Source organism: Manis pentadactyla, chromosome 4 (genome assembly GCF_030020395.1).
Source record: "Manis pentadactyla isolate mManPen7 chromosome 4, mManPen7.hap1, whole genome shotgun sequence".
Lineage (NCBI taxonomy): Eukaryota > Metazoa > Chordata > Mammalia > Pholidota > Manidae > Manis > Manis pentadactyla.
The window spans coordinates 72,547,391-72,572,349 of record NC_080022.1 but is presented as its reverse complement, the minus strand read 5'-3'; the positions used below and the strand labels follow the sequence as shown (position 1 = coordinate 72,572,349).

Here is a 24,959-nt window from a genome sequence, read left to right as displayed (position 1 = left end):
TAAATACTAATAATTTAATATTAAGCTGCTTTTAAAATTATTTTCACCACAATATTTACAATGGTTAATCTCTTGGTAGTGCGATTTAGGCTATTTAATTGTACTTTGAAAGTAAAGTAAAAGCTTGTACAAAATCTTTTAAAAACTTTTTATTTTGAAACTGGATAATTTTGATGTTCAGAAAAAATAAAGCTGTTTTTGTGTGGAGAAAAATTTGAAAACATTTCAATACTCTTTATGAAAACTGAAAATTATAGTAAAACTAATTTTTATCTCTGTATTGTTATTTAATATGTTGAAATAGCAAGGAAATGCCCTAATTTAGCTTTTGAAGTTCTAGGGAATTATTGTATACAAATAATACAAGAAATAAAATGTCTTTACAGTTCTGAAAATTATTCAGTTAGATTTATGATAGTCAATAGTCATTCTTTATTGACTAGTGTTCATTCTGTATCATCTTTGGTGATATGTTCTAATAGAATTTTGAAATGAGGATGGGCTCTTAGTTGCCAAAATTACAAAATTGTTTGTTTTTAACTTAAAAACCACCACTACTATGTAGTAAAATTTAGTTTTCAGAGGATTATAAATATAGAGGAAACAGTTTTATATTAGAGTAGGATTTCTAAATATATTGAAATAGAAATATGTTAAACATTAAAATAAGCTTTCCTAGTTCCCTCTGATATCTGCTGTTTATGCTAATAAAATAACATCCTCACTGAATTATATTGCATTAGGAAAGAATTAAAAGAGACCTATATTATCCTTCCTCAAAACCTTCACAACAGAAAAGCGGATGGAGGAGACTATTCTTTCCACTGTAAGCCACTTGGAAATACTTGGTAATGCTGTTTGAACACTCATCTAAATTGTAACTAAATCTCCCCTTTGAGATGAGACAAGAGAAGGATTTCTGTCCACTTGAGAGCTTGTTTACTTGATGGTTTATAAAGTAGGAATAAAAGTAGAAATAAAAAATATCACCTTATAATATCTTCTTCTTTTTTTTTTAAGGTCCTGGGATCCCAACTGCTACAAATAAGACTGAATTGGGAGTTACAGAACCATCTTCTCCAATCCCTAGTCCTATGAAAAAAGGCAGTTCAATTAATTGGTCTTTGCCGGATAAAATAAAATCTCCACGAACTGTGAGGAAACTTTCCATGAAAATGAGAAGATTGCCAGAACTTAGCCGAAAACTGAGTGTTAAAGGAACCTCTAGTTATATAAACAGTCCAGATAATATTCCTTCCTTGTCTAAATGTAATTGCCAAGAAATTCATCATGCTGTTATTTTACCTACTGGGAACACCACCACAGCTGCTAAGAGGAATGTTATAAGTCGGTACCATCTTGATACCAGTGTATCTTCTCAGCACAGCTACCAGAAGAGAGCCTCTATGAGTTCTAAGTATTCTTGCAAAGGTGGTTACCTCAGTGATGGAGATTCACCTGAACTTATAACTGAATCTAGCAAACATGGATCTGAAAACAAATTTGGAAAGGGAAAAGAAATAATTCCCAATAGTTGTAGCAAGAATGAAATAGATATCGATGCTTTCAGACATTACAGCTTTTCTGATCAACCTAAGTGTTCGCAATACATATCTGGGCTCATGAGTGTGCATTTCTATGGTGCTGAGGATTTAAAACCACCTCGGATAGATTCAAAAGATGTCTTTTGTGCTATTCAGGTAGATTCAGTAAACAAAGCAAGAACAGCTTTGCTCACATGTCGGACAACATTTTTGGACATGGATCACACTTTCAACATAGAAATTGAAAATGCACAGCATTTGAAATTAGTAGTGTTCAGTTGGGAACCCACTCCAAGAAAAAATCGAGTGTGTTGCCATGGAACTGTTGTTCTCCCCACCTTATTCAGAGTGACAAAGACACATCAACTGGCTGTCAGACTTGAACCTAGAGGTCTTATTTATGTGAAAGTGACTCTTCTGGAACAGTGGGAGAATTCTCTTCATGGACTGGATATAAATCGAGAACCAGTAATATTTGGTGTTGATATTCGAAAAGTTGTAGAGAAAGAAAATACAGGTTTGATGATGCCACTCCTGATACAGAAATGTATTACAGAAATTGAAAAGAGAGGCTGTCAGGTATTATTTCACCTGTTTCTCTACTTGACCCCATTTCTATTTGTGTATCTTTATTAATGAAATTTATTTATAGTAAATCTTGGGGAAAGGAATTCAAGGTAAGGTAAAGAAACATCTCATTTAGGCATTCTTTCACTCCTATTCTATATTTTTATTCCATTACTGTTTAGGGTATAATTGATACCTTAATCTACATTGTCAGTGATTGATAGCCTGCTAGATGGTTCCACAGTTTTTGTTGTGATGCAGAGGCCTTATACCTGGATATCAAGATTTTTTTACAATGGCATTCTTGGAGAAGTCAGAGCTGATAACATAGGCAAAGACTAATTCATTTAAGGAATGTTTCTGCATGGTTTGACATTTCTATGGTAGAAAGTTCCAACAGTGACTCTTATGACCCTGCTTTACTCCTAAAATTAACTCACTGCCTTGATTGCCTATTCTCCTCTAGTCCCACTCTTTGGAAAATATAAGCTTATTTATCTCTGAATTTTGGGATAGCATGGAAGATGAGGAGAGGTCCTATTAGTAAGAATACATCTAATTCTCTTTTCCTTTTAAATAAGAAGATGAAAGCAGCCCATTAAAACAAACAAAACATCTTGTGTTACTTATAACAAGATATGTAATGTTAACCAGTTAGTAGACTTTATCTTTATTTTCATTAATACATGTGGAATATGACAATGAGAAGCAGCATATTACTGAGGATATTATCCTAAGGTACAAGTAATTGTTTGTATTCATTTATTTTGTGACACAAACCTAAAAATAAATATGTTCTGAGGTATTTCTGCCTTAGTGCTATCAGAATTAATAATAGTGATTAAAAACATCTAGGGTAAATAATACAAAATCTAAAATATGATTTCTTTATATGTAGAAATGAGTTAAAAATAACTCACCTTGAACTTGAAGTAGAAATTATAGAACAGCATAACTTAGTGGAGTTTTGTATTAAGGTGCAGGAAACTTGGATTCTAGTCTCTCTTCCATTATTAATTAGCTGTGTGATGTTGGGCAAGTCACTTAATCTCTCTGGGTCTTATTTGTTTATATCTATAAAAATAGATGCAATAGGTTCCTGAAGCTGAAAAGTAGGATATCTGAACTTTGGAAACCTCTTCTTGGATGTATCATTCAATCAAGGCGAATTTATGTTGTCTGTATGCAAGTGAGACCCTTAATTTCCAAACCACCTTTTGGTACAGTTACTTTTTCCTTAAGGTTTTCTGGTTTCCCTACATTTTTTTTCAGGTAGCATGTAGAGAGGTCAGAGATTAGGCAGACTTTAAAGCTAATTATTAAACAGAAACTTTTACAATTGAATATTGAATTAAGTAACTCTAATAGCACTGTATTTTAACAGTTTATATTCTGAAATATTTTATAAAGAGCAGATGTATAAGGCTGTTACTTATTTTAAGAGCCAAGAAAACATTTTTAGCAATGTTTATTTTTATAAAGTTTAGAAAGATTTATTTCAATAAAGAATTATTTCCTGTGAACTAAAAAGTGGATTTTACAGTTGTACATTTGGAAATGTGTTTTTTAACAGGTTTTTTGCTTTTGTTTTGTCTCTTTTACTTCTCCCTGTGTCCTCTACCCCCAAAAGAGGCGAAATTTTTGTGCCTGCATTTTAGACTGCATACTGCTTAGATTTTATTTACATTTTTAGTCAGTAATCTTTCTTTTTTTGCTATGAAAGTCAGGTTTTGTTAGTCACATAAAAATAGTTTGTGGCATCTTCCAAATGCTTTGAAGGCTACTACAACCTGTCGAGGAAATCAACATGGTATTTGTAAAGAAAAAAGTAAGCCTTATTTAGCAATAGTTTTTAAAAGAATAAACCTTCAGGAAAATTAAGGAAAATCTGCAGTTGTTCCCTATGCTTCCAATTTAAAAGACTATTTAGGAAGTTTGACCACCTTGAATTGAAGTAAGTTATGGAAAAAAATTATTTTAGGACATAAATAAAGTAAAAACAAACAATGGAGATCCCCAAGGATTTGAACTAAGAATCACTTTAAATTGTCATAAATGATCTAGGAGAAGTACACAAATGAAATTTCCAGGGTTGCTAGAACACGAACCTCTTCTGAGTCATTCAGTAATTGATAGAATATATTACAGGGCATCAGTATAGGAAATGGCAATCAGTACAGGCCTCAATATAGGAAAATGTCAATAATGAAGACAGGGAAATGTTATCCAAAATACTTAAAACAATAAACTATTAAGTATTCATTGGAAGATAACAAAGAGCCTATAATTGTTTCTAAGAGAAAATAATGTGAAGTGCTGCTACGTTCAAAAGGATCAACATAATGAGAAACCAAGAAATATTCTGAGAAGAAAATTCAAATTTCCTACTCTTACCCACATTCATAGTACACTCATTTTTTGAGAATAGCATGTGCTATGCTGGTCACATCATTGCAAGATAACTGTACATGATCCAGAAAATGAAACTAAAATATTAAACAGGGTCAAAGGAAACTTTATCACATTAGAAGAAACTAACTTGAGTACAGCCCATCAGGTGTAGGATCACTTAAGGGTCACAAAACCCCACAGAAAGGATGAATTTAAGAAGGATATGAATACTTCAATGGTAAGTAATAAATTAATGGAACTTATTATTCCAAAAGCTGAAATTACAAATACATATTTTCAAAGATGAATAAAGGAAGGAAGATCTAATAAAGATATTCAAGGAGAGGATACTTTAGGAAAGGATACAACCCCAGCTTCAGAAGCTGATTCCTTGAATCAAACACTTGAAGTACATGCTTGATGCCTCTCTCAGAGATAGATTCTGTGCTGGATGGAAAGTACCGTTTCCCACATCACTTTATAATCAATTAATTTGTAAGTTTAAAAAGTTCTAGATTTGTTTTTATTTCTTCCTGATAATGTTTTTTTTTCCCTAAAAAGATAACTTTCACAAATAGTATCCTGGAGTCTTATCTCATCTATATACTTTCTAATGTATAAACTGAGTTTTTAAGAGATTGAATAACTTGCCCAAATTCACTAAGCAAGGAGTACCACAACAGGGTTACATGAACTCCAAAACCCTGTTTAACCACTGTGCTGTATTACTTCAGTCTGGAGCAAAGATGTGAGAGGGCACGACCATGGGGCAGGGAGATACTGGCTGAGCGTATAAAACTAAATAAGAGGGATTGTAGTTTCTTCCCTTAAGATAAGATAGCCAGCACTACAGAAATCATAGTATATTGTTTGAATTTAAAGAATAGAATGTTTTTATTAAACTAATCAATATAGTCTATGGTGAAATTTGGTAAACTGAAGTATTTTTAAATGTCATCAGAACATATTTGATTGCCAAGTTCATGTGATTTTTATGTACTGTACTATTATATCTTCTCTACCAAATTTACCAGTGGCCATAATTTTATTTCTAGGTAGTAGGCCTGTACCGATTATGTGGTTCAGCAGCAGTCAAGAAAGAACTTCGAGAGGCTTTTGAGAGGGACAGCAAAGCTGTTGGTCTGTGTGAAAACCAGTACCCAGATATAAATGTAATAACAGGTAATAAATATATTTTATTTTATGTACACATTCTGGAAAGACTACTCTGCCTGAAAAAGAATTGAAATAGTATTTTGTAGCCTACATTTAATTTGGTTTTACTCTGAAATCTTATTTTCCTTCTTTCACAGCACTGCTATGTTATTTTCTGTGAGCAGATACCAAGGTAGGACCCCTGCCCTCAAACAGGCAGTGAATGCTAGGGGGAAGTAAAGCCTACATTAAATTAGCTATAGTAGCTAGCAGAAGGAAAAGGACACCTTTTCTTCATTAAGAGATGGATAAAATGCCATCACAGCTCAATGTGACTGGAGTCTAGGTAATGTAAAGAGCATTGACCATATGATTAGAGAATTTAGATTTATTTACTAGGCAGAGGGGATCTGTCAAAGATTTTTGAGCAGGGGAGTGAAATCTTTAGAGATAGCCTGGCAACTCTGTGGTGGACTGAAATTAGAAGAGATCAGAGGAAGGAAAACCCATTAGGTAGCCTTGACATCAGTCCCAGCAAAGAGGTAGTGAGAGCTGAAGGAGTCTGGTAGCATAGAAATAGGAAAGAATAGAAGAAAGGATATGAAAAGAGAGGGCTCAGATAGATATGACCTTGACACCTGGCTGATTGAGTACCATTAGCAGAAAAATAAGAAAGCTGAGAGAAGAGCAAGTGCTTTTGGTGAAGAAATGTAGAGAAAGATTATGAACTGGGTTTCTTCTCAAACTTATATATTGAAATTCAGTTACTAGTAGATTTAAGTGGATATATAAGCAAAGTAGAAAGTGCCCATCTACCACTGAGAGGATGAGTAGGTTTTGAGGAGTCCTTTATTTACTTAAGTGGTGAATGTATCCAATGTGTGGCACTGAAAATACATTTCTAGTACTTCTGGGGCTGCGGTGGAAAATGACAATTTGAGAGTCATTGGCATGTATTGTAATTAATGCTTTGCAATTATCTGTAAAGTTTGAAAAGACAAAAACTTGGAGGATCTCCAAACTTCAGAGGCAGGTAAAGGGGATCTATCAAAGATTTTTGAGCAGGAGAGTGAAATCTTTAGAGATAGGGAAGGAATCAGAAAGTCTGAGAAACAAGAGACAACAGAGTTCAAGGAAAGGTGTGTTTCAGTATCATTCTGTAGAGGAATCATGTAAGATGAGACTAGAAAAAAGGCCTTAGACTTTGGCTATTATGCGATTGTTCATAATTAATTGGTATCTTCAGGGACTATTGGATTATAATTCTGTTTGTTTTTGTTGTTGTACTTTTTATTAGCAAAGTTTTCAAGCATATTCAAAAATAGAGAAAATAGTATGATAAACCCTCTTTATCCATCACCTGCTTTTATAATCAACACATGACCAAACCTGTCTCATTTATATACCCTCATTTGATTCTCCCCAAACTTGGATTATTTTGAAGTGTATCTCAGGTATCATATCCTGTAACCTGTAGATGCTTTAATAGGTAGCTCCAGGTTTTCTATGTGTTTTGATAGTTCTTTCTCTTCTCTCTACTGTCCACTACCATTCTTTTTTGCTTGCTAGAATGGTGTTAATATTTTCTAATTTGCTTTCTTATTTTACATAAAATTAATTCTCTAGGTGAGAATTTGTGGAAGGTTTGACTTGTACATATTAAAAAGATTTTGTTGGTTGAAATACTTTAAAGCTTACTTTTTAGGATTGAGGCTTTCCAACTAGTTGAGGTTTCTAATCTCTGAAGCCTGGATGACTATATTTTTTCATAAAGTATTTAATATATACTCTTGGATAACCAAACTTTGAGCCTAACAATTTTAATGCTAAGAGAAAACAAACTAAGGTACTTCTCCTTTCTTATAAATTTTAGCAAATCAGAAATAATGGTTACTTTTATTTTTGTACAGAAAGAGGGCTTATCATTTCTACAGAAAATGTAGAACTTTTCCCATAGTGATATGTAATTTAAAAATCAGCTATGGACAAATTTTATGAATTCATTAAAGAGAAATTTTACAAATAGCAAACCTCAGGAAATTACAATCTATGAACAAAAGGAGATCTTTGTCTTAGTGAAGCCTTAATTTTAGAAACAAAAATTATGTCAAATATGTACAATTTCAAAAGATGAAATTATGTGGTTTGAATTGATTACTTGCTATGAAGGTCTTTAGGTGGAAATTTACAGCATATGCAGAAGATATAAACAACAGATCAATGAATGTCATATTTATAGCATTCTTTTCTAAAATTGAGTCTCCATAATTTATTACATTTCAGTAAAACTGTTTTTCAAAAGAACCTAGAGCTATTTTCTTTCTTGAAAAAAAGCCAATGACATGATTTAAGATACATCTGAGAAATGCCATTGGAATTGTAATAAATTATACCCAAGGTCTCATCGTGGCTCAAAATAAAGGGTATTGTTGATTTGGGGAATTGCCAGTAATGGTGCTGCCTCATGTGTTTGTTCTGTGTGAAGTGACATTTCTAAGTAAACTTTGACATAACAATTAACAGTTCAGTGGGTCTAAAAAATGGGGTATTAATGACGTGAGTGATAGAGTTTATTCACAGTTTAATGTGTTCTTAGTAGCTGGTTTGTCTGGAACACAGAATGAAGTGCTCTAGACGAATGAGATATTTTTCAATCAGGTGCAAACTTCAAGGCATAAAATCTATTTGTAGTTGTTTATAGGGCTTATTTACCAAAGGAACAAGAAGAGAAATTAGGAAAGTCAAAATATTATTTAGTGATTATTAGAAAAGAGCAAGTCTCCTGAGGAGGAAAATTCAATTTGAATGCACTCCCTAATGTATAATAGACTTCATACATCAGTATTACACAATCAGCACCTAGGTTCAGTACCTAAAAGTTCATTTGGTCATGCCTTTTCTTGATTTTAATGTTGCCTTAATTATTTTATTTTCCTTTGAAAGAAAACTTGATCAGAAATAAGCCAGAAATTATCTTTAAATCATTAATAATTTTCTTATATACATATTAAATATACATTTTTCCTACCATGTGTATTATGTGTTCTTTGACCTTGGGCACATTAACTTCCAAATTATTTCTGATTTTCTTCACCTGTATTAAAGATGTCTAAACTGTATAGACACTAAGGAATGCAAAACGTTGAGGAATAGTCCTAGATTTGGCAAACAAAATATACTGAGGCAGCATATGAGAGCCATTTGATCTGAGTATCATGTATAGAGTATGACTAAAGTAAGCAGTAAGTTCAGAAAGAGTAAGTGAGGTAGGGTGGGGTAGATTAATGAATTTAAAAAATTAATTTGTAGCACTAACTCAGAAAATGTCAATGATTTTACATTCAATCTACCTACTCTAATGTATCTTTACTATCTATGTTAGTTTTACCAGAGAAAAAATGATCCCTATGGTTTTATACCTGTATTTCAATATTTTGGTTCTAAAGAGTTAATCTTTTGTTTTAGTGAGTGCTGGTAGAGGACAAGTGTACTTTCCCAGGGGAAAGAGTCTTATGAAGTCAGTGAGGCTACTTAGTATATTAATTTTCATAATCCTGCAATTGCTTTTAGAAAGATGATATCCATCCATCCAACCATCATATATTGAATGCTTACTGGGATATGGATAGGTTTTGTGTTGATCTGTAATTAACATGAAGAATATTGCCATCTTAATGGTAATACCTATTACAGTAGCTGAAAAAAATGTAGCCAGATCAGTTCTTCATTTACTTATATTTGCTTGTATTTTCTTCCAGTACATGATAAAAGTTTACTCTTTTGCACTAAACTCCTCCATAATAGTTTTCCCCAAGTCTCCTTTAAGTAGCTCCTGTAGCGTTAAACATTGTCACTACAAACTGATCTTAAAATTTTATGTCACCAATGTGTTTGAAAGATGTTAAGAAGACAATATGGCCTAAGATCACTAAGTTTCTGGACTAAGGCCATATAGCTAATTTCTAGGTTGATGAGTAGTCACATACATATGTCACAACATAATATAAATACCTCTTTTCCGTATTATTTTATAAAATCTTTTGATAATTTTTTTCCTGTGAACTCTTTGCATATACAAAAGGAACTATAGCTTTTACCTCATTGGACATAATGTGCATTGAGTATACTTGAAGTGCTTAATATTTGTTAATGATAATTCTCCCTTATTTGCTCTCAAGATTAAAATAAGTAATCTTGAACTTGGGTTAATTTAAAATTCCATATATATTAATGGTTGTTTAGTATATTAATTATATAAAGAATAATGGGTTTTAAAATACATGTTTAAGTTGTAAAGTTATCTTTTCTGGAGATCTTTTAGGTTTTAATTTAATATAATTGCATTATAGGGCAAGTCTCAAACTACCAAGGCATACTGAGTTTTGCTAGAACTAACAAGTTTTGTTTCGCTAAGGAATAAATATGGAATCTGTTCAAAAAAAATCATGCCCTAAAGGGTTAGTAATATTGGCAGCTACAGAAATTGCACTTCCACTTTCTAACTAACTCAATTGTTCTCTTTACACCAAATGTTGCTATTCATTGTAGTTAGGTTTAGACTGCAAAATTAATGATGGTAGTAAAGAGCACAGAAGTTAAGGAATAGGAATAAACAATTATTGCATGCCTACTGTATATAAAATGCTTTATTATGATCACTGTACATCTAACATGTATTGATTGTTATGATATGCTGAGCAACTTTATTTATGTTATACCTCTTCATGTATTTCAGGGAAGAAATTTGGTCAATATACTTCTGATTCTTTTTCCAGATTATTACTTTTCACTGTTCAGTAAAAGCTTATGCTTTCTTGAGGAATAAGGCTCTTTTTAGGCTCATGGCACATTGTTGCACCATCTCTACCCTTCCTACTTAACATCAGCTACAGAACTCTTGGGCATACCCATTTATTCAGTTAGACTGGCATCTCACCTGTGGTTGTATTTGCAAATGAAGTCCTACCATCATCCTAAGTGATTTTTAACATGCAGATGGCCAATCCAGAATCTATTTGTTGAATGACAGTTCTTTCCTAGTAGAATTGCATCTCATCAAGAATCAGTTGACCATACATGTGAGGATTTATTTCTGGACTGTCAATTCTCTTGCATGTTAATCTGTACTTCTGTCCTTAGGCCAATATCACACTGTTTTGATTACTGAAGCTTTGTAGTACATTTTGAAATTGGGAGGTATTCTCCGATGTTGTTATTTTTCAAGATTTTTTGGCTATTTTTGGGTCCCTTGTAAGAATTTTAGGATCAGCTTGTAAATCTCTGTAAAGAAGCTAGGATTTTGATAGGTTTTGTAATTAATTTGGGGAATATTGCCATCTTAATGATAGTCTTCTAATCTACGAACATGCAATACTTTGCACTTACTTAGGTCTTATTTAATTTCTTTAATATATGATTTTGTTTTCAGAGCACAAGTTTTGTGTTTTGTTTGTTAAATTTATTCCTAAGTATTTAATTCTTTTTGATGTTGTATAATTGGAATTATCTTAATTTTCTTTTTGCTCTGTTCATTTTTAGTGTATAGAAATACAATTGATTTTTGCATGTTAATCTCACTTTGCCAAACTCATTCTTAGTTTTTTTAGTGGATTTCCTAGGATTTTCTATATATGAGATTATATCATCTGCAAATAGAGATTTTTTTCCAAAATGGATCCTTTTTATTTATTGTTCTTGCCTAATTGCCCTGCCTAGAACCTCTAATATAATGTTGAACAGCAGTGGCAAGAATGAACATCCTTACCTTGTTCTTAATTTTAGGAGAAAAACATTCAGTCTTTGACCATTCGTTGCAATGTTAATTGAGTTTTTCAGAGATCCACTTTATCAAGTTGATGAAGTTCCCTTCTATTCCAAGTTTGTTGTTTTTATCATGAAAGGTTGTTGGATTTTGTTTGATGACTTTCCTGAGTCTATTGATACAGTATAGTTGACCCTTAAACAATGTAGGGGTTAGGGATGCCAACACCCTGTGCAGTTGAAAATCCACATATGACTGTGACTCCCCTAAAACTTAACTACGAATAGCCTACTGTTGACCAGAAGTCTTATTGGTAGCATAAACTGTGGATGAACATATACTTTGTATGTTACACATATCATATACTTTAGTCCTACAATAAAGCAAACTAGAGAAAAGAAAATGTTTTTTCAAATTATCACAAATATCCAAAAAATGTTCCAATATATATATTGAAAAAAATCCATGTATAAGTGGACCTGTGCAGTTCAAACTCATGTTATTCAAGGATCAACTGTGTATATTAATTGGTTTTCAGGTATTAAGCCAGCCTTACATTGCTAAGATAAATCCCATTTGGTTATAAAACATACTTAAAAAAATATGTTGCTGGATTTAGTGTGCTAATATTTGTTAGGAATTTTGTGTTTATATTCCCAGAAGATACTGGTCTGTAGTTTTCTTGTGAAATCTCTGATTTTGGTTTCACAGTAATTCTGGCCTTGTAGAATGAATTGGGGAGTGTTCTCTCCTATTTTGGGGAAGAGTTTGTAAAAAATTGTTATTCATTCTTCCAATATTTGGTACTATTCATCAGTAAAATCATCTGGACCTGGGCTTGCTTTTGTGGAAAGTTTTGGAATTACAAATTCAACCTCTTGTTATAAGTCAACCCAGGTTTTCTGTTTCTTCTTGAGCCACTGTCAGTAGTTTGTATCTTTCTATGAGTTCTAACTTTCATCTGAGTTATCTAATTTATCAGCATACAGTTGTTCATTGTATTCATTTATAATCCTTATTTCTGTAAGGTTGGTAGTTATGTCCCCTCTTTATTCCTGGTTTTAGTAATTTGAGTTTTTTTTTTTTTTCTTTGTCAGTCTAGTTGAAGGTTTGTCACTTTTGTTGATCTTTTCTAAGAGCCAACTTTTGGTTTTGTTGATTTTCTCTATTATTTTTCCCTTATCTATTTCATTAATTTTTACTCTGATCTTTATATTTTCCTTTCTTCTATTTGCTTTAAATATAATTTGCTCCTTTTTGCTAGTTTCTTAAGATAGAAATTGAGGCCACTGATTTGGGACCTTCCTTCCTTTCTGATGTATACACTTAGTGCTATAGATTTCCCTCTAAACTCTACTTTCACTGCATCCCACAAATTTTGATATGTTGTGTTTTAATTTTCATTCAGTGTTAAATACTTTCTAATTTTCCTTTCTTTCTTCTTTGACCCATAGGTTATTTAGAAGTATGTTAGCTTATGCCAAATATTTAGGGAGTTTTCCAGATAAATTTCTATTTATTAATTTCTCATTTAATTCCATATAATCATTGAACACACTTCATGTGCTTGAATCTTTTTATATTTATTTAGATTTATTTAAAGGCCAACAATATGATCTTTTGCGGTAAATGTTTCATTTGAACCCTTGAAAAGAATGTGTATTCTGGTGATTTGGGATGTAATACGCTATAATTATCAATTCATCAAGTTGATTGAAGTTTTTCCAGTCTTCCAAGTCTGTACTTGTTATCTTTCTACTTGTTGAGACAAGTGTTGAAATCCCTGATTATGATTGTGGTTTTGACCCACCATCTTCTACCATCTCCACTCCTTTAAAGACTTTAAGTACACATATATTAGGTTGTTTATATTTGTTCTACAGTTCACTTATACTCTGTTCATTTTTTTCCAGTCTTTTTTTTAATCTCTCTTCATTTTAGATCATGTATATTGCTGTCTTCAAGTCATTAATCTTCTCTTCTGATATTCTCATCCATTGTATTTTTAATCTCAAACATTTTAGTTTTCACTACTAGAAGTCTGTTTTTTTTCATACCTCTGTGTCTCTACTTAAGTTGCCTGTCATCTAGCTTCTTGAACATACGAAATACCATATTTTAACTGTTTTGATGTCCTTCTCTACTAAATCTATCACCTATGTCATTTCTGGGTCCAGTTGATTTTTTTCCTCATTATGGGTCATATTTGCTTGATTCTCTGTAGGTCTGGTAACTTTTTTATTGATGTCAGACATTGTGAATTTTACCTTCTTGGGTGTGGTATATATTTATAATCTTATGAATATTTTTTAGCTTTGTTCTGGTATGCAATTGAGTTACTTGGAATAGTTTGATCCTTTATAGTTGTGCTTTTAAGCAGAATGAAAGCAGCTTTTAAATAAGGCTCCTCTTTTTCTGTTTTTCTAAAGTGTCAACAGGTACCTGCTCCCCCCAAAACCTATAAAGGAATCCTTCCTTGCTTCTTCCTAGCTTTTGGTGATTTGCTGGTAATCTTTGGCATTCCTTGGCTTATAGATGCCACACTCCAGTCCTCTGTCTTCTTCACATGGTGTTCTCCCCATTGTTTCTTCATATCATCTTCTATGTCCAAATATCCCCTTTTTATAAGGACACCAGTCTTATTGTTTTAGGGCCCACCGTAATATCCTCATTTTAACTAGATTACCTCTGTAAAGATCCTATTCCAAACAAGGTCAGCTCCTAAGGTACTGAGGGTTAAATCTTAAATATACTTTCTTTGTGTGTGTGGAAGTGGGGGACACAATTCAGCCTATAACAGTACTGTACCCAAATCCCATGAATTATAAAGTTTTCCACTGTTGTGGCTCAGAACAGGCACTGTTGCCTGTCAATGTAAGCTCCTGAAATTGTTCTTTCTAAATCTTTTGGGTGGTTCTTTCCCTAGCTTTGGATAGTTTCCTCACCTGCATGTACTGATCAGTATACAGATGAAGACTCAAGGGGATTCTTGCAGATCTACAGAGCTCTTTCTGGGCATCTCTCTAGTCTCTAATGCTTTGTCCTACAAGCTGTAGCTGCTTTGACCTCCTCAGACTTCTAGTCTCCCCTCCTCAGCTTAGCTAGACCTACTAGCTTCCTCTCCTCAGCTTAGCTAGACCTACTAGCTTCCGGGTTTCCATCTCCTCACTGTGTCCTGGAAAGTGTTTCCAGGGCGTAAGCTGGGCAGTGATGCGCACACCGCCTTAGTTTCCCATCCTTTAGGGATCACTGTCTTTTGCCTGATGTGCTGTGTATTGGACATAGTTTTTTCAGATATTTTGTTTGGTGTTCCTGTTGCAGGCAGGAAGGTAAGCCTGGTCCCATTGCTCTGACTTGTTTGGAAGCACTGGTCTGATTTTCTAACCTGTATCTGGGTGGCTGATTTCTACTAGAAAAAACAATCACAAAGGGTATATTTTGGTACCAGTATAAAACTATGGACTTCAAAATTAACCACGCTCTCAGTGGTGCCTGCTAATAATTGTTTTCTTATCTTACCCCTTCCTTCTCTCATTCTCCAGAATGTCTATTGAATATCTTTTCAATCTCCTCAAACCTCATTTCACCCATGTCACTCATAGCAGATGATCCTGCCTCCTAATTTCACAGAGAAAGTAGAAGCCATTGGAGGGGAACCTCCTCGACTTGTTGTGACCCAGCCGGCCAACGTCTTTGCCTTCTTTGGCATACTTCTTTTCCACTTTTCCATTTTCCTTTCTGTAACAGTAGAGACAAACTTCCTCACATTTTGGGTGAATCTAATTCCTTCATATGTTCTCAGTAGTCTCTTCCTTCTCTTTGGGGATTTTGCTCAACTGATTATATTCCTCTTTCCTGGACCTTGAAAACCATTTTAATATCTTCTCTATATCAGCATTTAAACATTCAAGTTTCCCTCATCTTTAAAAATAAATCCTAATTTGGTCCTGCTTCTTCCCTGTCCTCCCCATTCCTCTGTGGTTATCACTTTCTCTCAAAGCCAGATTTCTAGAGCAGTTTGACTATTTTTATTTCCCTTTCTCTATTTCTTTAACATCAGTTCACTTCCTAACCAACTGTAACCTGACTTCTGTTCCTCTATTCCCCTGAAACTATGCTTACCACAGTTGGAGATTCCTTTCTCTGGTGGACATTTTTGGTTCATCTTAAATTATCTTATTTCTCATACCTAAGAACAAAAACCTGTTGTCTTAGAATCACAACAAAAATTTGTTAAATATACAGGAATATAAATTCTGACTCCTGGAAATTATGATTCAATAGTGCTGACATGGGATCTGGAATCTATTTTTTAAAAATCCTCAAGTTATTTTGTTGTATAGGCAGGTTTGAGAAGCACTGTTCTCCATAGTATTTAACACTGTTCTTACCTAACCTAATAATTGTTTGGTATCAGTTAATACCATAGACTCTTGAAACATTCTTTCCTTGACTTCCTTGGCAGCATAGGCCCCAGTCTCCTCCAACCCCTATCCCTGCCTCTCCTTATTGCTCATACTTGTTTGCCCATTCTTCCTTAGTCACCTTTGGAAGGGCTGCATCCTAGTGACCTCTCAAAAGCTGCTATTCTTCAGGGCCTACTCTTATCACTAGGCCTTCTCAAATCAGTCTGAAGGCCTGCCCGATAATCTCATCCACTATCAAGGTTCTAGTTACCTTCTTTAAGTTAGTCATTCTCAGATCTGTGTCTCCAGCCATCTCTTTCCTGAGCCTCAGATTTTTATATACAGCAGCTTTGAACATGACACCAATGCCTTAAGCTTAACATCTATGTTCAAAGTGAAGTTCCTTTCCATCCTCTAAAACGGGGTTTCCTCCTTTTTTCTCTGTTTAAAGTAATGGCATTACTGTGCACCAAAATGCTCAAGCCCCAAACCTAACAAACATCCTTACTCCTCCTTTTCCCTCAAAATTATAAATGTGTTTTTGACTTAGCTTTCCTGTTTTGGCAATTCATCACATAGACAACCTGCCAATGTACGAAGTGATGACGTGCAGGGTTATTCCCTGTAGCATGTTTTGGAAACACTGTATGTATCCATCTGTAGTGACTAACCAGATAAAACTATGGGATATCCATGCTTTGGAGTACTATGATCTGGCTATAAAAATAAGAGAAAGCTCTATGTACTGGGATGATCTGAAGGATATGATGTTAAATGAAAAAGCAAGAAATAGAAGAGGACATATATGCTATTTTTTATGTAATAAAGGGAAAAAATAATAATATGTTATTTGTATATGCATAAACAAACACTGGAAAGATGCATAAGAAACTAATGTACCACATTACTATTGAAATTTAAAAGATTATCAGATGGGAAACTTCTTATGTGATCATGCTTAAGTTCAAACTAACCTTTCAAACTAAGCTTTCTAGTTAAGCTGAGAGCATGTTGTGATTCAGTATTGCTATACTTAGGTTTTTGGTGTCAGAAGTATCTCCTATTTTTCCTTTTGTTTCCTTGTGATAAGAACTTTTAAGATCTACTTTTGTATGTTAGTTATACTTCAACTAAAAAAAAAAAAAAGGCACTGAATTTATCCTTTCCCCGAATAAATTACTCTAAAGCTATCAAAATACCCATCTCTAATTTAAAAAATCTTATGGCATACCAGGAAGATGTGATTCCAGTTTATTCAGATATTTTGATCCAACTTCCTCTTTAGGTATAACACGAAAATCTACAAAGCAACGTAAGGGAGAATATTTTTTATCTTGTCAGGAAATAAAAACAAAACAAAGCTCTATTCTCTTAGCACCTTTCAAATATGTGATATATTATTATTTACTGTAGTCACCATGCTGTGCATGGACCATAGATATTCTTTAACTATCAAAATTCATAAATTTGGAATACAGACCATTGATATTCTTTAACTATCAAAAAAGTCTAGAAATTCAAAATTCATAAATTTGGAATAATTTAAATTAATATTAGTATGCCTTACTTTCTTTTGCTTTACATGCATGTAGAGATGCTTTTTTAGGGGAACAGAATTAATAGCTTTTAGGTATCAAGAATTGCTTACTTTATGAGTAACAAACCTAAAATATATAATAATTAGAAATTATATGTGTACATTTTTAGCATACTTTCCAACAAAAAGTCAATTACCAAGGCAATTTATAAGAATACAATATGCAAGTGTTTTTTATAATAGTTTTTTTTACATTGTTGCTTTTATTGTTTCAGAATGTTAAAAGTTGGCTATAATAATTCTTAAAAAAACATTCAGCACAGTTTTTTATTTCACTCTGAAAACCAACCACTAACTATCTCTGGTTTGTTTTCCTAAAGGTATTCTTAAGGATTATTTAAGAGAACTTCCTTCTCCTCTGATATCAAAGCAGCTTTATGAGGCTGTGTTAGCTGCAATGGCAAAACATCCTTTGAAAATGTCACCAGGTGGTTGTGGAAATGATCCTAGTGACTCTAAGTACACCATTGACCTATTGGATTGTCTGCCTGATATTGAGAAGGTAAGCATAATTAGTATATATTTTTCCTGAAAGCCAGCTAATAAGTTATATACTTAGCTCCAGAGCTACAAGTAATTTTTCAGATATTTGACATTAGTGGCACTTAGGAGTTCAAGTTCTACTTTTACCAAAGTTTCCTTAAACAGCATAAACCAAGAACTATTCTTAAACAGAATAAATCTAGAAAACAATGTTATCATTTCTGTATATGGGTTTAGTCTAGGCATGAACACTCACTATAAGTTTTTAGAGTATGGTAATCTTATTATTAAAATAATATGTTTCCCATACAAAAATCAGGAAGATATAGAAAGGAAGAATGGAAAATTACTATTATCAATATCCAAAGGCTACTTCATTAACATTTTGGTTTATCTCCTTTTGGTATTTCAAAAGTATAGTAACTATTTTAGTGTGCATGCCTTAGCCTCAAGATTTAAGCAACCCTTACCACCATTTCCCTTCTACTTGCCCCTTCGCTTTTTCCCCCTCTTCACAATCTAAATCTTGGGACCAATATCTTTTGCTATGCCTGAAGGAGAGACAGGAGGATAGCTAGGTCTGCACAACCAGCCTTGGCCTAACTTCAGCTATTGCTTCTTAGAACAAAAGGGAGAGTAAGAGAAAGATGTGGCTATTTGTCCCAATGAGATTGACTTTGCCTGTATTACTTAGCACGTGAGGGCAGGAAGTGTAAGAGTCACTGGGTAAAAATGTTAGGCCCCAAAGTTTTCTTCACTAATTTAGTCTTTTGAATGTCCTGTGTCCTGCCACTTAGATTAGCAGGTCCTGCTCCTTTGTGTAGAAGAGAGGGAACACCTATATAGAGGTACATAGAGCAGAAGGGTAGGTGAAGAGGGAGAAGTATTCCCTCTCCAGTACAAGGTAAAATTATGTGTCATTTTACTTACAAGTAAAGAAATGAGTGATAGAGTATTTGAATTACTTGCCCAAGGCTATGTACGTTTTGTGAATGTTGTAGTCTGTCACATGAATTTAGATTTTTCTAGTCCTAAAGCTCATGCTATTATTATCCTTTCTAAAAACATTACATAATATTCTATTCAGTGGATTTGACATAATTTATCACTATTCTTTTCTGTTTAGATTTAGATAAATCTAAATAATCTATTTAGATTTTGAACCTATTTTTCTATTTCTTTTCAGTTAGAATTAAAATAAAAGCTAAGTGGAATTGCTGATTTAAATGATGTTGAATATTTTAAGATTCTTAATATGTATTTTCATAAATTCCTTTTCAGAAAGGGCACAATTACATTTTTTGGCTCATGTTATTTAGTAGACCAAAAAAAAAATTTTTTTTCTTTTAAGTTGCAATTATTGGTTTGCCACTGAGATTAAACCTAACATATTTAGCCATCTGTGGTTTTTGGGTGTGTATATTGTTCATATGCTGATAATAGCCTATTACCAATGTATGTGGAGTCCCACTTGTATTAGAAAATGTATAGTGAATGGAAAAGAAAAACAAATATTTATTATTTTCATTGTTTTATCATTCACATATTGGATAGGTTTTGATGTCAGAATATCAGTTACAGTCACCTCTAACTTTCATTCACCCTTCATTCCTTTCCTTCACAGCCAAACCCTGAAGGAATGTTTATTCCGGCTGTCTTCACTTCTTCACCACTCAACACACTGTAATCTGGCTTTCTACCCCATCTCCCAGGACTTGTTCTTGCCAAGGTTACTAATGACCTAATCACCAAAACCAGCTGTCACTTTTGGCTCCAGAAAAAAGTCATTATGATTTTCTCTTTTTAAATAATTTTAATAAATTTTAGTTTTTATTTCACAGTAATTTCTTCAAGTATGAAGAATAACCTAGTTATTTTATTTGTTAAATGATTGATCATATGCCATTACCTCAATAACATTCCTTTCCGTAATTGCTCAAACCTAAGTAACCATTCCATTTAAGCAAACTCTCCTTACTTGTTTCTTTAAGATTAAAAAGTATCTTTTTCTTTTTAATAAATTTTTCTTTAATTTCTAACTGTACTATTCTTCCCTTTTGCATGGCTGTCTTCTTAAAGTATTTATTAGTTAAGAAGTACATTGGCCTTTTCCTAATCCAGATCATGATAGAATCTGGCCATGTTCTGAAATGGTTGATTTCCTGTATTTAAGTATGATTGTCCTTACTTACAACTACATGATTTATCTGTACTTTAGAATGAATACTCTCACTTAGTTCCCTTTCCATCACATCCTTTGCTATTGTCATTTTAGAAGAGGGAAGAGAGGAAAAGTTGATATTTTTTCCTAGTGATGCATTCATGAGCATTTTTATATAGAGTGTATATTTTATCCATTTAATAGATCAAATTATATAGTTGAAACCTAAGGGTCCAGTGCAACTTTTCTAAAAGAAAATGTTTCAAGTTCCAAACATCCAACTTAAAAGCCTATCTTTGAAACAACCTTTTAAAAGTGATAGATGCCTAGCTCTATTTTCTGCTATAAATTATGTACTTGAATTTTCCCCTGTGTAACTCTGTTAAGTGACATTTAATTTAATTTAATTTAGGCAACCCTAAAGATGTTGTTGGATCATTTGAAATTGGTGTCTTCTTATCATGAAGTGAATAAGATGACCTGCCAAAATTTGGCTGTGTGCTTTGGACCTGTGCTGTTAAGTCAGAGACAAGAGACTTCTACACATAACAACAGAGTCTTTACTGATTCAGAAGAACTTGCAAGTGCTTTGGATTTTAAAAAACATATTGAAGTTCTTCATTACTTACTTCAGCTCTGGCCAGGTAAATGATCCTATAGAAATATTTTTCTCTTTCAATGAGAGGGTTGTTTGCACTAGCTAATCATTAAATATGCCCATATATGATTGAAGAAAATCTTTTCTAGGTTTTGCTTTTTCAATGAATTGATACCTGCCCTTTAGAGTTCTCCATTTCAATGTTCTGCTCTTGCTGATAATATTATAGATGTGTGTATACATTTAGACATCAGTGTATACATTTTTGGATTTGGTCAGATCTAAATTTGAATCCTGGTTGTGTCACTTAACAATCTGCCCTTGAGGAACTTCCTCAACATCTTGGTGCCTCAGTATCATCTTTTGTCATATGGATTTAATAATATGTTTATAAAATTTATTGAAGGACTAAATGAAAAAAAAAAAAGTATGTATAAGGTGCTCAGCCCAGCTCTTGGCACAAAATAGGTACTCAGTAAATATTAATTTCTTTACTCTTCTCATTTTCACTTCAACTGGTGTGAAGCAGAATTTACTTTTCTTCTTATATCAGTTCTTCCTGATATCTTTACTATATTTGTGGTCATTCTTCAAATTATCCAAGCTTGACTTGACAGTTATCTTTGATCTTTCCATCTTTCTTACCCATCCCTTGTTCCAGCCAATAACAAAAAGCTGACAGTTATTTTCCTAATATTTCTCAAAAAGTTGCAGAGCTAAAAAGAATATTTAATTAGATGTTCTAAAAAGGATGCTGTATTTAAGTTCCATAATTTTCTTATCCTGTAGCAATTCCTGCTCTCCTCTACTACCCTGCATAGCACCACAAGTGAAAGTACTTAGATGCCTAGTGTAGCCTGGTAAAAGTGCTTGAGCCCTGGAGGCAGGCTGGAATTCATATCTGGATTGCAGCCTGCACACGTACTTTAATTCCCTAAACCTTAGTTTGCGTTCCTATAAATGGTGCCTACCTCAGGGTTGCTGGGAAGATTATCTAGGTAAAACATCTAAGGCAATGAATAAAGTGTTTTGCATAAAGTTAGCCCTCAGTAAAAGTGCTTTGTTACTTTTTATTGACAAATGTGAGAGGGATAGACCAAAGTACAAAGAATGCTTGCTTTAGTCTTTAAAAATACATCTAATTAATTTATAAAAGTGAATTAAAAGTTAAGCTAAGAAAAATTTTCAACTTTTAAGTTTGAAAAGTTAAAAAAATTTTGCTCTTTTAAATACAGGCTTAAAAAAGTAATTTCTAACTTGATCTGATTTCTGCATTTGGTGCCTAACATAAGGGAGCTCTTAGGTTAAAGTTTTAAATGTGTTTCCTAGCTTTTCCTAGAACTGCTTTAATTCTAATAAACATCAAGAATTGGGAGAGAAGTCATCTTATCATTCTAATCACAGTAAACTTGCTTGCCTGGAGATATTATTAAGTTTACTATCAGTACCTGATTCCTTTAATTATTTCTGTATAAAAGGTTAATGTCATTTCATTATTTTAAAAACCACCTTGGTTTTGGGTGTAGGAGCAAAAACTTATATCCTGTGTTAAGAGATTTCAGATTCACTGTATTTCTATGACAACTTGAAACAACTGATTCCCAGTGTATAGGATCTTATTCCAAAGACTTGTGTTCTTGAATTTAAAGGTATCTACCCCCTTTTCTATAACCTTCTTTTTTCTTTAGTTATCATATCTCAAAGGACAGAACAGAGCAGAAAGGTGAGAGGAAACACCAGTTACTTTTGTCCTCTAAACAATTTGCTTTTGGATTCAAGAAAAGGCAGAAATCAGGTTGATACCGTGCAGTTGCTAAGCCTAAGAAAATTAATGGTGACATGAGGAGTATAGGCCATAGCATAGTATCTTGGTGAATGCTCATCATCTCTATGCATTTTGTAGGTTTGGCAATCCTTGCTTTGTATATCTTAACTTATTTTTTGGTTGGGGGGAAGGGGGTGAATTTCCCTTACTCCAGAGGTACAAAGAGTTGATTCCACCCTTATTCCACTCACCTTTGTTTTTACTTTCTCAATTTTTGTTTTGCGTTATTTTTTGTTTTTTAATTTGGGGCAAGAATATGATTTGCTTTGAGCTTTCTATTGAAAAGGCTTATCTTCAAAGTGACTAGTTAGAACTCTAGCATATTGGCACTGGAAGGTAAAAATCATCCTGCCAGTATTTTTCAGATTGTCTTCTGCCAAGCCCTGAGGTTCTTTGGAAGCAGCTTTGGGGCCAGATTGGCAACAGGTGGGGCAACAAAATGGAAACACGCTTCTCTTTTGATCAAAACAGTCTTTTTTCCATTTTTTTTATGTATTGGGTGTTTACAAAATTGTTGCTTTGAAAAATGGGTTTGCTGTTTTAAGAATAATATTGAAAATTATAGATAGTCAACCCTTTCACTTTGCAGATGGAGAGATAGCTTTAGAGAAAGTGTAACTCTTAGACTGGTTGTTTGCTGTATCACATTTTCTATGATGAATAGATTTGGAGCAGGTTTTTTTCTTTGGAAGATGTATCATTTTTTTCCCTAATCCTTTTTGTTTCATTTTTCTCACTAGGCTATTTTGTGAGGTCAGGGACTACATATTGTTTTTCCTTATACACTCCCAGTTCCTAACAGCATACTTGGCACTAACTGAGCACTCAGTATATATACTACAGATGAAAAAAAACAATAAACAGATGATTAAAAATATAAATCAAATGGTAGAAAACAAGATAAAAAAATTAAGTTTCTTAGTACTTATCATTACACTTTGAAACTTTCACAGCAATCAGACTGCATTTTTCATTTTATTCTGTTGAAGGTGGGTAGTCAATAGTGCTGAAAAATGAGAACTTTTTGGGGGGGACGGTGTTAAAATTAGCCATTTTCTCTGCTTAGTTAATAGGAAGCCATTTGACCATAAGTGGTTTAAAAAGTTGGTGAAGTTGATTTTTTAGAAATTTAATTTAGTCTAAAAGATGTAAAGTATTATTATAATTTGGTTTCTTAAATATTTCCCAAGAAAATATACAAATATAATGTCTGAAAAGGGTCTTGATTAAACAACTTTAAGCAACTGGCGGCAAAATAAATCTGGGTTTTTCAGGTCAGTGTCAAAAAAATGCAGGCATAATAAGACAAGCTTACCACACAAAGTTAAAATGTTTTACTTTGGTTGGATCACAAACCAGATGACTTCAGGGTTAGCAGAGTACTGCAGTGAGTCGGTGAAAATAACAGGCATGACGCTTAAGCCCTAACAAGAACACGAACAGCACAGGAAAGGGAAAAACAAGGAGACCTAATGGAGATAAGCAGCTGGAGCAGAAAAAGGAATAGGAATAATTAAACAGTGGAAAAATTCAGATATCCATTCTGCAATTACATCGGTTAATGGCATGGGCATTCTATATTAACACTGTTACTAAAGATCAATTTAAAGTAAATGTCAGACCTTTATTTTCTAGAAAACTTTAGGTCAGGAGCTTTTAGCTATTCATAATGATATATAGCCATCATAAAGATGCAGATAGATAGAAGTGTTAAAAACATACCTATGCAATTATCAAGTATTTTAATAAAATCTAAGTAAAAAAAGTGATGTGATTTCTGAAAAATGTCAAGACTTTCACTTTGTCTGGGAAGGTGAATCCTATACATTTGTATTATTTTTCAGTTATTTTATACAGTAGGAAGCATGCATTCATTATATGTTGGACAGTATAAAGCTGTGATCACAGATAATTTGTCCCCTTTATCTTAGTAAAGGGAAAGTATAAATGGAGAGGCACTGATGAAGAAGGAGGAGAAAGGTATTATGGACAATTTTTAATAGCTGTGCCTCAACATATTTAAACTAAGTCCATTTCATTTACAGAAGAGCCTTACACAAGTGTTTTGCACAATATACACAAAAGAGTAAGCAGTAAAGCCTTTGTTTGTTATGAAGTAATATGTGTCTTTATGGTAATTTGTATGGCCAGCATGGTGCATACTCTTAGAAGAATTAGTCTTAATATGAGGAATGTTATTTGAGATTGTTAGATACCTAACCAGAATAGGAAAATAAAATATCTGTGCTATTTTCAGGCAATAAATGAAGACTATTAGTAGCTAATGCTGTACAATCAAACTCAGGTAACAAGGGGTCAACTGTAGTACTTGTGCATTTTAGCAAAGTTAAATTGGGTTGCTTAGTAAATTACTAAGAATTCACTCATAAGTGTTCATAGAATTGCAAAAACAGCCCCACAATGTTTAGAACTTTAAAGTGAGCACTTTAGATGCCTTTGCCTCATTTAGA

At 33.3% G+C, this 24,959-nt stretch overlaps 1 protein-coding gene across 2 annotated transcripts in view; it reads left to right on the top strand.

Moving 5' to 3' along the window:
- Positions 1-24,959, top strand: part of SYDE2 (synapse defective Rho GTPase homolog 2) — a 41,297-nt gene that overhangs the window by 13,815 nt on the left and 2,523 nt on the right. For both annotated transcript variants that reach the window (XM_036890271.2, XM_036890270.2), the window contains exons 3-6: positions 1,021-2,123; positions 5,558-5,684; positions 17,742-17,923; positions 20,478-20,709. In XM_036890271.2, coding sequence (XP_036746166.2) covers positions 1,021-2,123; positions 5,558-5,684; positions 17,742-17,923; positions 20,478-20,709 — 1,644 coding nt within the window. The remainder of the gene's footprint in view (positions 1-1,020; positions 2,124-5,557; positions 5,685-17,741; positions 17,924-20,477; positions 20,710-24,959) is intronic.